At 45.3% G+C, this 17,020-nt stretch overlaps 1 protein-coding gene across 1 annotated transcript in view; it reads right to left on the minus strand.

Moving 5' to 3' along the window:
- LOC105695568 (RNA binding protein fox-1 homolog 1-like) overlaps window positions 1–17,020 on the minus strand; it is a 125,775-nt gene that overhangs the window by 47,273 nt on the left and 61,482 nt on the right. Inside the window, exon 5 of the mRNA XM_023435026.1 lies at window positions 6,028–6,120. Within this exon, the coding sequence (XP_023290794.1) occupies window positions 6,028–6,120 (93 nt within the window). The remainder of the gene's footprint in view (window positions 1–6,027; window positions 6,121–17,020) is intronic.

Consider the following 17,020-nt stretch of genomic DNA (forward strand, 5'->3'; position numbering starts at 1 on the left):
CGGCCCGCTAGGGAATTCCCCTAGACCGGCCTTTAAGGAGGACGGCGATAAATTTCCCCTAAGGCGGACACGCCTAGCAAGAATGTCGATTTGAATTGCTAAAGCCGAAGAGACCGAAGGTCGGGGCGGAAGTCCGCGATGTCCCTCGGATCGCGACCTCCTCGCCACTTTGCGTTTTGCTCAATATTAATGCCCCCGTTCAGGCCGGAACTTACCTAAAAAAGATTCACCGAGGTTGCTTAATGGTCTGGAATTTTTTCATCACGCAGAGAAGACGATGAGAAAACGGAAGAATTTTTATCCAGGATTTTAGACGAAGGAAAATTGTCGTCGATTTTCAACCCTTTCAGCACTATGGGTCCGTAAGTGTGTCCGACGTTTGTTCTAATATTGCTTGTACGCACTGATGAAATTCGCCCATACGCCAAGAGGGCTTAGTGTTGAAAGGGTTAAGGGAAAAGAATTTCGTATTAACTTTTATTATCGTTCGGAATGGGGGATATGGGTTTATGGAATTATTACGCGATTTGGCTTTGATAGGGTGCAGTGATTTGCGGGCTAATGTTAATATTGACACGCGACCCTGGCAGACGGGCGTGAAGTGGAAAATGCATTTCCTGCTAAGGGATACGTTTCTATCGTCAGCGGTAACTAGGATGCCAGAACGTGCACGTAACTCGGGAAAATATGGAAATCCAGTGATTAGGGCTGATTTAAATGTCTAATAAGAGGAATAACCTCGATAACGCCGTCCTCGCGATCGGCTTCTCAATTTACCTCCTCGGTCGAAAAAGACGGCTATCGCGGTTGCTCGATTGGGGGAAATACAAAGGAAATGTTAATAGGGATTTTACACGCGGCTGGAATTCCCGGTGGACTTGGAAAAGTGCATTTGTAAAACAATTAATCCGATCGTTAGCGCGGACTATACTTGGAACTCGGTTCTGGGATTTAGAAAAGTGAATTCAGTAAATAAGTGCACGTTTCAAGGCCTTATGCCTATCGATTTTATCTCGATCGATAATTTCGCCTCCACGAAATTGAATAAACCTGATTAGTGCATTTGTAAAACAATTACTCCGATCGTTAGCGCGGGCTATACTTGGAACTCGGTTCTGGGATTTAGAAAAGTGAATTCAGTAAATAAGTGCACGTTTCAAGGCCTTATGCCTATCGAAGTTATCTCGATCGATAATTTCACCTCCACGAAATTGAATAAACCTGAAAATACCGATAGCAGAAAATCCTAATAAATGTAGGTACCATATCATTAAAGTACCGTTTTATTTCGGCGTCTCCCAACATTGATAAGATATTTTTCCCCCCTCTTTTTAAGGGCCCCGATCAAATGCAAAGAGCATTGTTGTGCGTACCTAGGGCAAAAGTAGGAATTCATTTCCCTCGATCGAGCCCATCGTCGAAGCTGCTATCTCGTGAAGCCATGTCCAACCTAAATATTCCGAGCTGATATCGAATCGCACGGGGCCATCAGCAATTCCTCCCCTTTTTTATTGGAGATTCGACGGGGCTTGTAGGTCATAGGTTGCATCCCTAAAATATCGGCCCTGTCGCTCGTCGGATCGGCTCCGCCTCTCCCGCCCATACACGCCGATACCTATCTGCACCCCGTTCGATTGCCGAGGAAATCTAAGCGTTATTTAACGCCCTATCCTCGGGCCCGTTTTTATTCCCCCGCCCTATCATGCCCTCCGATGTGTCGAATCGAAGAAAAATGACACCCCTTAAAACCACCCGAACCAAATTAAAAAAAAAACTCTGCCTCCCCCTTTCGACTTTGAGGGCATTTAAATCACGCCCACGAAAATAAATAAATGGATAATTTATAACAACCGAGGGAGCTTAAGCCTAAGCTACATGTATCGTAGAACAGACGGTGCGATTGATTATTGTGTAATAATTTATATTAATTAAGTAATCTCACCGTGGGAAGAAATCTATTTTTTTTCCTTTTTTTTTGCGAGGGGCGAACCGTGAATGGAATTTATTTATTCGTCTCTTTTCTGACGTCTTTTACAGATGGGAGCTTTCTCGACTTCCTCTTCGTGGTGCTTCCGGGTCAACCGCGCGTTCTGGCCGCATTCCCGGACGTTATGATCGCCGGTCCCGATTTCGAGCAGATCGCGGACGTGACTTAATAAGCTCCCATACCAGGTCCACTTAATTATTCCCAACGGCTGCCTATTAATTACTGCGGGCCCAGGAGTGCCGATTCGTTCGGCAGAATTCCTAATTGAACTCGCGTTCCGCTCCGTGTTCCACATTCCACCCATTTCCCGGTGAATTCCGATCCGTCGATCGCCGACCCAATAAACGGACGAATGGAGCCTGGAATTCCACCCCGGAATTCCATTTCTTCATCCGGAAGCTCTGAATTTTATTGCCATCCCGGCACGTCCCAGTTCGCATGATAATTCGGATTGAATAATGATTAGATGGATTTTTTAGAATGTTCACCTGCCACGTGCTTAACCTCAAAATCTTTTTTGGTGGATTATGAACGTTTTTTTTTTAAACGTTAATAAGCAGCAACAACTCTTGATTTTATATTCGAAACGGATTGAATATGCGATATATCGATTGGGGGAATATCTTGATATTTGGAAATATCGGAAGGGCAAATTGATCGAAATTTCACGCAGTGCCATTTTCGGGGAATTTCGGTCCAGCAGGAGTAATCTTCACTTCTTCGATTTATGCACGTAGGATGATGCACGCACTGGCGGTGCGTACGAAATCCCGCATGCGTAATTCCGCACGCGGCGGCGACGTCACGATCGATAATCGTAACCGAGCCGAGCATCCATAAACCGTGCTTAAGCCTACTATCATAAAGTGCTTATCGTAACTGCCGCAACCGTACGTCCGTGGTAACATTAATAATGCCGCATCAGAATACGAGGGCGAGACTCTCCTGTAATCACTGCGTTAACTATGCAACTTATTGTTAGTGCCCTGACAAAGGCTTAAAGTGCACTTAACGGGCCCCCGAGGTCTCGAAACGCGAGAGAAAATTTATTCACTGGAAATTAACCGGGAATTATTTATAATTTACGGCTGATAGAGCCGCGATAGGAGGGCGGCTCCAACGGAAATGGCGCCGGCTCCAACGGAAACGCCGTGGAGCTCGAGCACCTGTTGCGATCAGCTGATCAGCTGATCGATGCAAAACGGCTGCCGGATCGGATTTCCTCGGTTTTGTACAACCGAAGTACACCCTTTTTAATCACAATTCGCGAATACTTTCCATCTGACAATGAAATTTACAAGAAAAGGGATTTCAGTCACGGGGTGGAAAAAGTGAAAAAATGAGTGATTCATAACAAATGATTGGCCAATTCCACCTGCAGTCGTTGCCACGCCGTCGGTCACGCGATTCCATTTTTTTTTCTTTTGTCATGAAGCTGATAACGATCCTTTATTGTAATTCAACCTGCGTTTAAAATTAATCAGTTCTCAATCATTGCTTCGTCCCTCTGAAAACGTCACCTTCCCGAGCCTTTCATTTTTGATAAATCTATGTTACTTATTTTTACAACATAATAAATGATTACTATTAACCAGGAGATAATCTAAAACTCCCAAATTTATCTCCCATTTTATCTCACCCCTTGAAACGATTCGCCGATTTTAGGTGGAGGAATATCGCGAGAACCGAAATTACGCAATTAACATTATAAAAGACGCCGATTTTACATGGAAGAATATCGCTAACATCGATATTATGATATTAACATTGCGAAAGACGCCGATTTTCGGGCGTCGGTTCGGAAATGATATCGCGTTAACGTTTCGCTATTATGAAATATCTTCTTGAATTTTCGGAAATGGAAAATCGCAAGGTGTGGACCTCGGGGGTGCGTCGATTCCGCGCGGAATCCCGGACGTACGGGGTTCGGCGGCCATCGTTAAGTATCACGGTGATCGATATCGAGATGCATTAAATCTATGTATGTATATATCTAAGTATGGACATATGCACGTGTATAACTGATTGCAAAGTGTGTGTAGCGAGAGAGCGGGCAGTGCGAATAATTCTTACCTTTTCGGACACTTTAATCGAGGGAACCCCTTGCCCCGGATCGATCGGATCGATAGGATCGATCAGTGTCTCGTTAATTCGCTAGCTCTCTCTCGCTCTCACTTCTCTCAAATCCGATCATCGCTCTCTTTCTCGCGGTTTCGAGCGCGAGAAAAGTCTGTACAAGAACAAGATAACGTGAGGCAGGTGTTCTTTTCTCCTGAAGGCCTCGCCTCGGCTCGTTAAGATAGGTCATGGCTCTTTTCCTGCCGATTCCAGGGGGGTACCGGTTATTTCTCTTCCCTCTCCTTCTTTTCTCCATAACTCTATTTCTTTTTTTATATTTTTTTTCCCTCTTCTCCCGTTGCCATTACGGCGCGTCCACCCCTTCAACTTTCCCGATTTCTATCTCGTGCTCGTTAACGTGGATGCTTTTTATCAGGGATGGAAAAGTACCACCCGATGTTATCACTATTTCTCGATTGCAAAATCAACCCCCATGAGACTATAGGACTTGGGGGATTTTTTGTTATTAATTAATTCGAAGTTTCCACGTTAACGAAAACTGCACCGACATGGCTCGTAATGAGTCTCTGGAAATGTGAGAATTTCGAGAGGATAAATAGAATATTCTTGAATATTTTTGGCACTTGCATTGATAAATAAATTATTTTTAGTATCTTAAGTGACTCCTCTTCGAACCATGACGGAAACACGAGACGGAGCAAACTGGGAACGGTGTGCTTGGATTTCTTCGTTAAAATCCGTCGAAAATAAGTTTTGGAAAATTTTCAATGCCTCGTCACGGTATTTTTTTGGTGACCGGAAATTATTAAACGTTTCGTTACATGATTGTGTAAATCTAAGCTGGTGCAAGGACTACTGAAGGGATGATCGTAATTTGCAAGTGGACGCGTCGAAGCAGTAATTCCGACGTATCGATAGCATAATAACTTTTACGATATCACGAGCCAATAGGGACAATCTGTTAAGTGCGGTAATGCGATCGATATGCAGTTTCCTGAGCGTGTTGCTCAATTGGGTCAAACCGTTGTCCAGTATCAGGACCGACCAGGAGTATTAATTACCGTATCATTGTCCAGTGGTTAAGGATCATCCGGGGAGGTAAGAAAAGAATGAAAAATGAATTTGCTCCATTCCAAACCTACAAAAATTTCCAGAAAATTCTACACGTATCAAGGAAACCGTGCGAGCCGTGATAAATTTTCCAATGTTTAAGTATTCATTATTACGATTTTCTTATAATTTTTTATGCACGCCGTTCCGATGATTCGCTCCGATTTGTGCTCGACTTTTGCCCCTCCTCGTCAGAGACCGCCATTTTGGATGCTGATATCTAATTATACATTTAATCTAGAGATTACAGGCTACATAAACTCGTGTTCAGTGGCGACATGATCTCTGTGATAAGGTTTTAATTCCTCTTCCAAAATGTCAAGCTCTGTCGAGGGGGGGAAACGATGCATGAAACTCTGGCCTGTTCTTTGCAAATGATTATTGTACTGTCATGAATAACGATCGATGCTAATCTTAAGTCACTAGGTTACTCTAGTTTTCAGCGGCACGCATCGCGATCGTCACGCAGGCCCGGGTGACGTGCGTGTACAGATGTGCGTAATTGTCGCCCCAAGTGCGCAATGTCGCGCCAAGTGCGCAAACTTGCTCTCAAGACCGAGAGAAGTGTCGCGATATTTTCCCGGGATTTTTCTTTCCTGGTAAATGAGCAAGAAAATTTTTAATTGAAGTTTCGTTAACAATGAAATATGGAAAAATTGAGAAATTAATAATTTTTATCTAGCGAGCCGCACTTACTCTGCACGCGCACGCGCGCTCGCCTGCGTCACGGTGTATGAAATGGTCTTTAAAGAGTACAATCGATTAATTAAAGGTAACGAGGTTTGTATATATATATATATATAATATATATATGTTTATATATGTATATAAGTATAAGAAGTCATGCACACCTCAATCTTTCTGCCCTCAACCACGGTGCCGTGTAGCCTCTCACGTGCCCGGTCCGCGTCAGCACTATTTGCGAATGTTACAAAACCGAATCCCTGCATGCAAGGACAGACAAAACAACATGCATTAAACTCAACTTACAGACTGCAATGCGTTCGGCACCCCGCGGTACCCGACATCTTGAACGACGTGATACAATTCATTTTATCTTACTTTTATCGGTACAAGTCGAGAAAAGAGGACGGGAAATGCTAGGATATTTTTATAATTATTAAATAATCTCACCGATAAAAATTAACGTCTCTCTAATCAGGTAATTTTCATGACGCGTGAGAAGAAGAAAAAAAAAAAGTGTCCCGTCAAGAGGTGGAAATTTTGATTGAAATTTTTATGTACGAGTTTTGGTATGTTCGTGAATTTTTTGGATGGCGATAATTTTCTAATTTATGCGGAGCTTAAAGGGGAATCGTTTTTTGAGGTTGCGAGGTGGAGGGAGAAGGAGCGACTTTGTAAGAGATTGTTAATAATAATGCCAGTCGACTTCAAGATGTCGTCCGAGCTGGGAGTACGAGCGCCTCATACTGCTTACGGAGACGCACCAAACAACGTGCAACAAATAAGTAAATGTAAAATCATGGTAAGAAATCATGGTCATGGTCACATTAATCATCTCATTATCATATCATATCATATCATATCGTGTCATGTCATATCATGGTCATTATCATATCCATCGGTACTCTTGCTGTTTCCAGGAGGTGCTGATGACAGAGTGGGATGCGGATCGAGGGATGTGCGTGTCGTTAATATTTTTCGATTATCTGGTGCGAAATTCAAAACGTTCTTTCTGTACGTCCTAACCTCTAGGAAGGGAATCTAACCTCAAAGAAATTTCCAGCGTCGAGATAAGAAGTCCACTCTACCGAAAATCCGAGAACTGGAAGGAGGATCGCACTTCCGGAGAGAAGTCGGCTTTCCTAACCTCAAAGTCGAGCCTAACTCTCCAACGGCGAGTTCGGAAAATCCGCGGAGAAAGGGCCGCGTAATTCCTTGCAAAATTGATACGCAAATGGAAGTAGTGAGGTGCTTTTACCTTAACGAGATCAGTCAAGTTTCGCAGGACGAAGTCTCGCTGCTAACGGGGAGCGAGGGAGACGGAGATACGCCCGAGCCACGGGTGCGAGGAAGAGGGAACGACGCCGCGAGAAAGAGAGGACACTGGAGGGCGCCACCGCGGATACCGAATTAATTGAGTTTCTCTCCGCCGGAAGTCGCCGTCGGCGGCGACAAGTAAGGTAACCGTGCCGGTAACGGCATTACTTGAAATCAAATACGAATTCCCCAGGGTCGGGGAGTATCCACGCAGGCTGGGGAAAAAATTCGCCTCTGCTGATATAATTCCCACGAACGCGTAGTTTTCAGATACACAGGAACTCGGGGCCGCCATGTTGGATTGCCGCGCTTCTATGTCGACATATAAGCATAGGTGCTTATAAAAATCGTAAACAATAAAAATATACAATATACTATTTGCGGTCAAGGGAGGCTGCAAAAATGTTCAATTGTTGGCCGCGCTTCCTCTGGTGAAAATCCCTTAAATGCGGTTTTGTTTCCAGGTGGGGGAGGGACGCCATATTGGAAATCCGCGCTCCCAGTAAGTACTCATAAATAGTGAAAATAAAACTTGAATTTACGGGGGGCTGCAAAAACGCTCAATTCTTGATTGCGCGTTTTTCCGAGCGCATTTTCTCCCAGCGTGGAAACATCGATCGGCGAGAACGCGGGAGATTACCGGGCGGCAAATGCGATTTTCGAGATTAAATGTAAAACTCGGAGTAACGATCGGGAAAACGCTCCCGGAGCTGTAAAATCTCATTTTTCATAATATAACTCGCTTAACGCGGCCGGAGCCAGCGTTGAGAAGGAAATGGAGGCGAGAGACGTGATTTACGTCCCGTCGGTCGCCATTTTGAAAGACTGCGCTTTGAAATCTTTTCAGGGGAGAGAGACTTACTTAATGCGGATTCTGAAAATGTGCCGACGCATTTGTCTACTTTTGGCGTTACAGTTCGTGTCAATTTTGCGAATGACAATGTCGAGGTGTGTCGGTAGAAGTCGGAAAGAACGGCAGCTTTTAAGCCCTCCGGGAAGTTCTTGTCCGACCCGCTCGCCAATCCGCGGGCAGGCTTTCCGTTCGGCCGGCTCCACCGGAAATGCGCTTCCGGCCGCGCCGCTCGCGGACTCGTCTACAAAAACGGACGGCCGGGAATGGACTTGACTGGACGACTGACGGGTTCGAAATTCGAGTCGAGTGGTCGCGTCCTACATTCACCTCTAACCTCGCTTTTGGAAAGAAGACACGAACGAGCGGAAGGTTAACACGGACGTGAAACACGGAAAAGGACCTCGAGTTTCTCTTCAACCCCTGCCAAATCCTCGCCCTACTCTCCTTGATAACCTCGACATAACCTAAAACCCGCTTCGAGAAGAGATACACCATTTCATTACAAGTTAACTGCTCGGAAAAATAATAATCACACTTCTGGGCAGTCACACCGGCCATGGCTCGACCCGAATTGCAAATTACGGGCGGCGCACGCGCGGCCTCCACCTCGAAACTTCGCCGGTTCACTTCTCGAATTTAAATCCACCTAGCGACGTGATTCAAATTCCACATGAATCGGCGCGAGTGAACCTAGCCTGAACCGTGACGCCGGTGTCCTAGAGGACTGGCGTCGAAGAAACTCGGCGAATTTTGTGCGGCCGGTCCGCCATCTTGCTGGAGAACAACCCCTTGTGTTTGACGACCTTTGACTTCACAATTTCCCAGGAATTGGGGAAAGGGACGAAGTTCTTCGAGATCGATCAATTCGAGAAAATAGAACGCCAAGAGGTTGGATTTCGAAGGACTTCCGATTGCCAAGGATGGGCACGATAGTGGGCGGCCTAATTGAACGTGGCATCTCATTAATCGTCCTTGCATCGGCGAGGCCAACCGGGAATGGAACACGCTCGAAGTTAACCCGCTGGGCGACCAAGTTAACCCGACTCGGCCAGAAACGGCGAGGCCGATATGCATAATTGTGCCTTCTGAAGATCCTCATCTCGCACGCCATCTCGACGTTACGTTGTACCGACTTCCTACACGGATGAAGAACTCTCTTTTCCTCCCGTCCGCCTCAACTTTCGCCGCTTTCCCCGCCGAATATCGGCCTGATATCCGTCCGTGTTCCTTGGGACCGATTATCGAACGAGGCCCCACCATTCGCGCGATCTCTGTCCACCAGCGATCTGCACTAATAAAATGCCCATGTAAATTTACCATAGTCCATCCCTATCAGAAGCACTTCGAAATCGAATTGTTAGGAAAAATTTTGAGGCAAGATTGAAAGCTCGACTCAAAACGGCGAATTTCTGGAGTTTTCTCAATTACTTGATAATTCATTTTCAAAGTTTCAGCCCAGCACTGATAAAAATGTCCATGTCAATTTACCATAGTCCATCCCTATCAAAGTCAAATCGAAATCGAATTATTCGGAAAAATTCTGAAGCAAGGTCGAAAGCTCGACTCAAAACTACGAATTTCTGGGATTTTTTCAATTACTTGATAATGCATTTTCAAAGTTTCAGTCGAGCATTGATAAACATGTCCGTGTCAATTTACTATAGTTCATCCCTATCAGAGTTACATCGAAATCGAATTATCCGGAAAACTTCTGAGGCAAGATCGAAAGTTCGACTAGAAACGACGAATTTCTGAGATTTTCTCAATTACTTGATAACTCATTTTCAAAGCTTCAACCGAGCACTGATAAAAATGCCCGTGTAAATTTACCATAGTCCATCCCTATCAGAAGCACTTCGAAATCGAATAATCAGAAGAAATTATAAGACAAGACCGAAAACTCGACTCGGAACGGCGAATTTCTGGAGTTTTCTCAATGACTTGATAACTCATTTTCAAAGTTTCGGTCGAGCACTGATAAAAATGTCCATGTAAATATACCATAGTCCATCCCTATCAGAGTCAAATCGAAATCGAATTATCAGGAAAACTTCTGAGGCAAGATCGAAAGCTCGACTCGGAACGTAAATTTACCATAGTTCATCCCTATCAGAGTGACATCGAAATCGAATTATCCGGAAAACTTCTGAGGCAAGATCGAAAGCTCGACTCGGAACTGCGAATTTCTGGGATTTTCTCAATTATCCGATAAACTTTCGAAGTTTCAGCCCAGCTTCGACTTCAACTCGCCCGTCAAGTTCTGACGCGTAATTTCAGTTTCGAGTGTTTAATGCCGAGATTTATGGCCCGCAAAATCCGGCCCCGGATGGAGGATGTAACTTTACATTACGTCGGCGCGATTAGGTTTAAACTCCGATCCAAAATGGCGGTTTAGGTGCCGTGAAGACACCTTCGGGCTCCACCACGTGCATGTAGAATTCAGTGGCCTCGTCCGCAGAAATGTGCGAGGGGTAATGTCCTCTCGCCACGAAATGACGATTAAGTTAGGTTAGGGCAACCCTAACCTCTGGGTTCGAGTCGAAGCCGAATTCCTATCGCACCGAATTATTAGAGTATAACCATTATCGTTGCGTAGACTTTTTAAAAAGAGCTGGAATATCTATCCGGATTACGTCAAAGAGATTTTCCGCTCCGCCTCGGATTTCGGCGGAATTATTTTCACCAGGTTTGCGCGACAAACGGGAAGGGGCTTTATCGCCTCTCGAATTTCGCCACGGTCGGTAAGGCAGAGAGCTCTCGCCCCAAAGAGAGAATATCGGAGTAAAGGGAGCATTGCCACTGTACGTTCCGATAACTCGGCGTGCACGTATGCACGCACACGAGTGCGGCAAACGCGTGCGGCTCCATTCCGCGCCAAAGATGAAATCGACGCGGAATTCTGCCTATACCAACGAGATGGAGGACATCAAAGACAACGCAGCGAATGTAGGGCCATTTTGGAGGCTGACCTAGGGCAACATTTCCTGCTTCGGTCTCACCTGGTGGGATTCCACTCGTTGAAATTGCCGAGGTGCCCCATCAACGTGTCGAATAATTTTGGAAATTCAAGGGGGAATATCATGAATTTCGTATCGGAAAGATGTAGAGTACAAGATATCGCGTTATCTCTCCGAAATTTGACGGCACCCCTTCCGATTGCATCGTGTGGGGCTCGCGGCGGCGACCACTCGGCAAACACGCGCCGCTTTGTTCTCGCCGCATCAAAGGTGGAATCGACGCGCCATATCCCCGGCAGAATTGTTTCCCTTGTCCCGGCACCGCCGAGGAAGTCAAAGACAACACAGCCCGCTTGTACAAATATCGAGCGAATGAACGAGCACCGAGTACCGGCGCTGTTGCGGCACACAAGGAAGACCACTTGCGGCCGACTCGATTTTCGCCCTGCCAAAGTCCCTGATAAAACGAATCTAGTGATAAGGAACTATCGACGGATCTAATTTGCCTGAACACCTCGAATGATCTAGCCCGAAATTTGAAAATACCTCTCGAGCCTTATCCTGCATTTTTCGCCAATTTTCCGAATTTTTCAACACTTTTCTGGATTTCTCTCGCGAAACATCCTAAGGGATTTCTTCCCCGGTCTTATTCATTTCTGGGGATGAGGAATTCAGCTCAAGGAGGAAAACCACTACGTTATCGCACCCGAGGAAACGAGTGAAATTCGTAATGGTTATCGCTGATACAGGCGAGGCCTTAACCCCGTCTAAGTGTGACTGCCCATGCAAGCCTACTTTTGGTGAGTGTGTTGCGCCCGCGTGTAGAAAGCTTAATCTCCATCATTGCGAGGTTATGTGTTCTACAGGTTGTTACAGTTCCAACCGGCGAAGTTCCCGTCTTGAGATTTTCAACGAACGGGGAATAGTCCGGGGATTTTTGAAACGACTCTCTGCCGCTTTCGCGTGACATCGCGCAGTTGCAGAAGCGAGTGCCTACGCAATTGTGCACACGTAATTGCGTGGCTGATGCGCGTCAATTACTCGAGCGAGTGCACGGAGGAGAGAAAGGCGAGAAAGGAAAGAGAGAGAGAGAGTTCCGATTTTTGGGATTTCTATCCTGAATAATTAGGCAGTGAATTTTTTTCCCCAGGAAATCAGCATCCCCCTTTTTTCCTCCCATCACTCTTCGTTATTCTTTTCTCCGTGAAAATTCGGGGACAATTCGATTTTATCCGAAAGTGGAGGCGCCTCGATACGATCGGACCAGAGTGGCGACCGACGTACTCGGAAAAACCGAATCCCAAAATGAGAGGTGCGCAGATGTGGAATGGCAAGATGGGAAAATGAAATTCCAAAGAGACATCCAAAACGGAGTGGACAACCAATCAACGATCAGTCAACAATCCGGGGGTGGAGGTGCGTGAGAGTGTCGTTCCAGGTGGGAAAATCGGGGGGAGAGGTTTTTGGCAGACTCGGCTTTTGTTTTCACCGAAATTGGGGATTTACGCCTCTTCACCTTTACGGGACATATTTGGAAGGGATGCACGAGATGGAACAAAAAAATTAAACATTTTCAAATTCCGACCATTTCGTAACAGATTGGAGGAAAAATAGGTTTCGGGTAAAAATGTCTGATTTGAAATTAAAGATAAGTGAAAAATAGATCTCACGCGACAAGAGCATGAAGAGGTGGAAGGGAGAATCTTCATAGCTTTTACCAAAAAATTCCATTTTTTTCTCCCCAAAAACCGATCTGGCATAAAAAATTTGCGAATCTAGCGTGTAAAGAGTACTAAATGTTAAGATAGGGAAATTTCAATTTGGAATTTTGTAAAGGGGGTGCCGGTTATACGCATCTCTTTTTCTCTAACAAGTGAAGGTAACTCCGTTGAAATTTAAACCGCGGTTCCAATTTCGGATATACGTCCGCTTTCCCGATTCGCGTAAGCGCCGTTTCGCAGATATGCAAATCGCGCCCTGAGGCGAGCAAATGAAACGCGAAGAAGGCTATTTATTAACCTCGAGTAAATCTTTTCTCGGAGTGTAAAGTCGGCACTGTAAACCATGCCATTACGGGCACGTTTACCGACAAGAATCGCGGTACACCGGGATTTGCATGCCTATCAATCTCGGTCTCCGTTGTTCTCCCCGAACCGGACCCGCCTGAAATTGTTGGGTATCCTTGTCTCCCGGGCTTCCGACTTTGTCATTAGACCCAATTACAATTAAATCCAGAGGTAATGAATCGTCCGGAACACGCGACCGAGAGAACACGACTCGAAAGAGGCTCTTCTTCCACCCGGAAGACCAAGGCTAAAGGGGCTTTTAACGCTTTAACGCGAAGGTCAACCCTCTCCAAGTTGAGAAAGGTCAGCGTTTAATGTAACTCCGCGATACCGCTGAAATCCACCCCAGAAAGCGGAGCGTTTCCCCAAGGAGAGAAATTCAGAATTAAAAAGTAAGCCTGAATTCAAAAGAGTCCATTCTTTCGTTTCAAAAACCGGATATTTCGCTTTTAATCCGGAATTAAAATGGCGGCTCGCCAGAAGGTGGAATTTCTAGTCGAGATCCTTGCAGGGAACGTTGAAGTCGTCAAATCGGCGAATATTCCGGAAATTCATTTCTTAATCTCATACCGATACCCAACAATACGTCTGGCACCCCGAAGAGCGTTTTCGCGAGCCGCCCTCGTCGATTTCCCTCAATTAAGGGGAGCGTTTTCTGCATTTTTTTCTCCCTCTCTTTTTTTTAATACCTTTCCCTCGCACAGGTAAGCTCGGGAATTTCTTGCCTCCAGAGGGGTGCGTTTCCCTAATCGAACTCATTTCCGGGCATCTATTAGAGACGGTTTAACGAAGCGATTCTATCGAGTCGCGACGCGCCGGGAAATACGCGAAAAGTTCGCGTAATTAAGGCGCAATGACGGTACTCGAAGGTACCGAGAAATCGCGTCCGGAAATTCGAACTCGAGCTCCATAAGACCTCTAAGAATGAAGTTCTAAATTTTCCAGAGACCTGGAAATTCCCAGGAATCCCGTCTTGTCGCGTGAGATGAAATAAATTATGAAATCAATATTATCCGGAGAATCTCGAGAGGAACATATGAATTTTAGGTTAGGTTGGGAAGGTAGGGAGGGAGTCGTTCGAAATTGTGACCGAAGCTGCAAACAGCGATGTAGAAGCGCACAAAACAATACGAGGTCTAAGTGAGAGTATGTATATATATTTATACGTGTGTGTGTATATATATATATTATATATAATAGCGAGTCGTAAGAGGGTGAGAGCGCGAGAGGGGTAAGTACCACCGTTCGGCAAAGAACGTCAACTTCCGTCTACGTCACCTTCCATTTCCGAGGTCAATGCGGGATTTCTTGCGAGGTTTTAGGTATCGAGGTTGTTAGTTAAAGGCGTAGAGGGAGCCACCTCGAGGAGAGACTTCAAGGTCGGCACATCCGTTCTCCGACTTCCGGCGGCGAGATCTTCCTTCGGGAATTAATTTCGACATCCGAAAGACTCCGATTAATATCTGCCGAGCCCGAAATGCCCCTCGGGATCAGAGTTCACCCAAAACCATTTCGGCAAAGAGCGAACGACGAAATGGCCTAAAATCGCGGCGAAGACAAGATGGCCGCCAGGCTTGGTCAAGCGCAGACGATAATAAAAGGAAATATCCGCGAAAAATTGAATAAAAATCTTACAAATGGGAGGAAAAAACCTTTGTTTTCTAGTGTTTTTTATTTTTCCTTCCATTTTTGTGGCAGCTTTCTGCCCTTATTTAGAAGGTCCTCGATTCATCAATAATAACTAAATAATAAATACATAATGAATCCCGAATAAGACCAACTACAAATGGGTTACTGTTCTTCTTCTTAAAAATCGCAGATAAAACCAAGAATTCTATTAAATACTTCATGACACATTTTCCGGGATTAATTCTTCGTTTATTATTTCGAGGGTACCAAAGGATGCAAAATTCCGTCATCTTTGCCGCAACTTTGACCAGGCCCGGAACCACCGCCGCCGTTTGCAGAGACATACGCGAGTAAGGTATATGTATATATATATAAGAGGTTGAGAAGCACTGGCATTTCCAAGATGTCCGACTGATCTAACGAAGCGTGCTGCTACTATTTACATGGAAAGAGATAGTTACACGTAGGGTGTACATAGGTACGATGCGAGTGTATGCCCATATGTTTGCGATAGGGACGGAGAGTAACGATAAACTTTCGATGCAGTGGTACTCATGCTGTCCGCAGGTGGCGTTAGTGAGACGGGTCACGTGAGGTGTCACGTGGTCGACGCGGCGACCAATTGGAGAGCGCCGACAGATTTTGGGCGGGGCTTGGCGATCATTTCGAGACCAAAGCTCGACCGACTCGGTATCAACGGGACCTTGAAGTCGTTCCTTATCAAAAAGGAGACCGGAAATAGGAAGGGAGGGAGGAAGCAGAGTTAAACAGCATCGGACGACAAGTGAAAAAAGTTTCATCAAATCAAATGGGCAGCATCTCCCGAGCTTTCATCTCGTGGCAGGAAGTCACGACGATCGCCTCGAATGATCGGCCATTTTTTACTTAAATGGAATTTTACCCACTAACGCTCCATAAGAAATTTAGACCTGGAGTATTAATTATTGAATAACAATTGATTATCGAACCTGGCTGGAGTAATCGACAATGTCCGAGGTCTGAAAAACGTTTCATTTATCTCGATGGCAATTCATACATACAGACGGAAGTTATTTTAATTAAATCTCTACAATTTCCCTGCGATTTTCGTTATTCTTCTTGTTCGTTTTTTTTTCCCCTCTTTTTTAATCTACCGATCTCCTCGCGGCGATCGTCGTTGTAACCAATGGGAACTAAAACGATAAAATGCGGAAGGCTAGCTAGAAAAATGCAACAGCTCGTCTAACAACTACCAGGACTAACACCATTGGTTATGTATGTTGTGGGATATGCACTTGTCTCTGGCACGTATATATGTACCGGTGTACACGGGCCGTTTCAAAAGCCGCCATTAAATCCTCGAATCGATCTAAAATCAAGTGGAAGACGAAGGGAAGATTATCAGAGGCGATTAGAGAATCGGGAGTAAGGGGGCAGGAGAGACAGAAAGAAAAAATCCCTCTCCATTTTCAGCCGCTTTTGAAACGTGCCCATTACGTGCCTTGCCATGTCTTCCAGTTTCTCCATTTTTTATTCTCTCTCTCTCCTTCCTCTTTCCCTTTCTCTCCCGCCCACTCGCTCTCTCTCTCACTCTCCCTCTTTCTCTCAAAAATGCCGCACTTCATTAGGGATGCCACATTCCATTTACATTGACGAAGCTTTCGTAACAGATCACTGTCTTACTGCTAAGCATGGTGCTTTTACAAAATGGAAGGTCTACCCGCGGCCGCGTATCTCGTTCTCTCTCTTTATCTCGCGCGGTACGTCTACGTATCTCTGAGATGGGAGGGGAGGAGGGGGGAGGGGGAGGGGGGGGAATAAAAAGACGCATTTTGCAAAAGCATATGGCGGCTGAAAACTGGGTCGTCGACGGACAGCGAGACGATCCCCGATTAGAGCTTTCGGATTAATCGGAGCTTTAATCGGATCTCGTTGCGCCGTCGTCGCTTAATATCTAAAGATGACAATGGCAACGCTCCTCCGAGATGTCATCTTGTCTCGTTAACATTGACCAATTCTTTCGTATGCAATTACGATAAAAAGTGGAATTTTAAATACGCCACCGATAGTATGGATTTTCTAAAAATCCCACTCGTATACAGTCATCGTCTAGGTTTCTTTTTTCTCTTTTTTTCGTGTTCATAATCATCGATAATTCTCAATTTCAATCATTCTAAAGTCGTGTGATATTCGTTTAACAGGGAGGACTTGAAGATGATCACGAAGAGGGAGGAAGACGATTGGGAGCTTCGAATGTTAAATGATGGTTAATATTAGGATTAATGATTGCCGGTCATCAAGGCGTATATTTCGAGTACTCGGCAGGACGTCGTTACGTCTCGTTAGAATTTACCGAGTC

Source organism: Orussus abietinus, unplaced genomic scaffold (assembly GCF_000612105.2).
Source record: "Orussus abietinus isolate OABI.00-Male unplaced genomic scaffold, Oabi_2.0 scaffold33, whole genome shotgun sequence".
NCBI classification, from domain to species: domain Eukaryota; kingdom Metazoa; phylum Arthropoda; class Insecta; order Hymenoptera; family Orussidae; genus Orussus; species Orussus abietinus.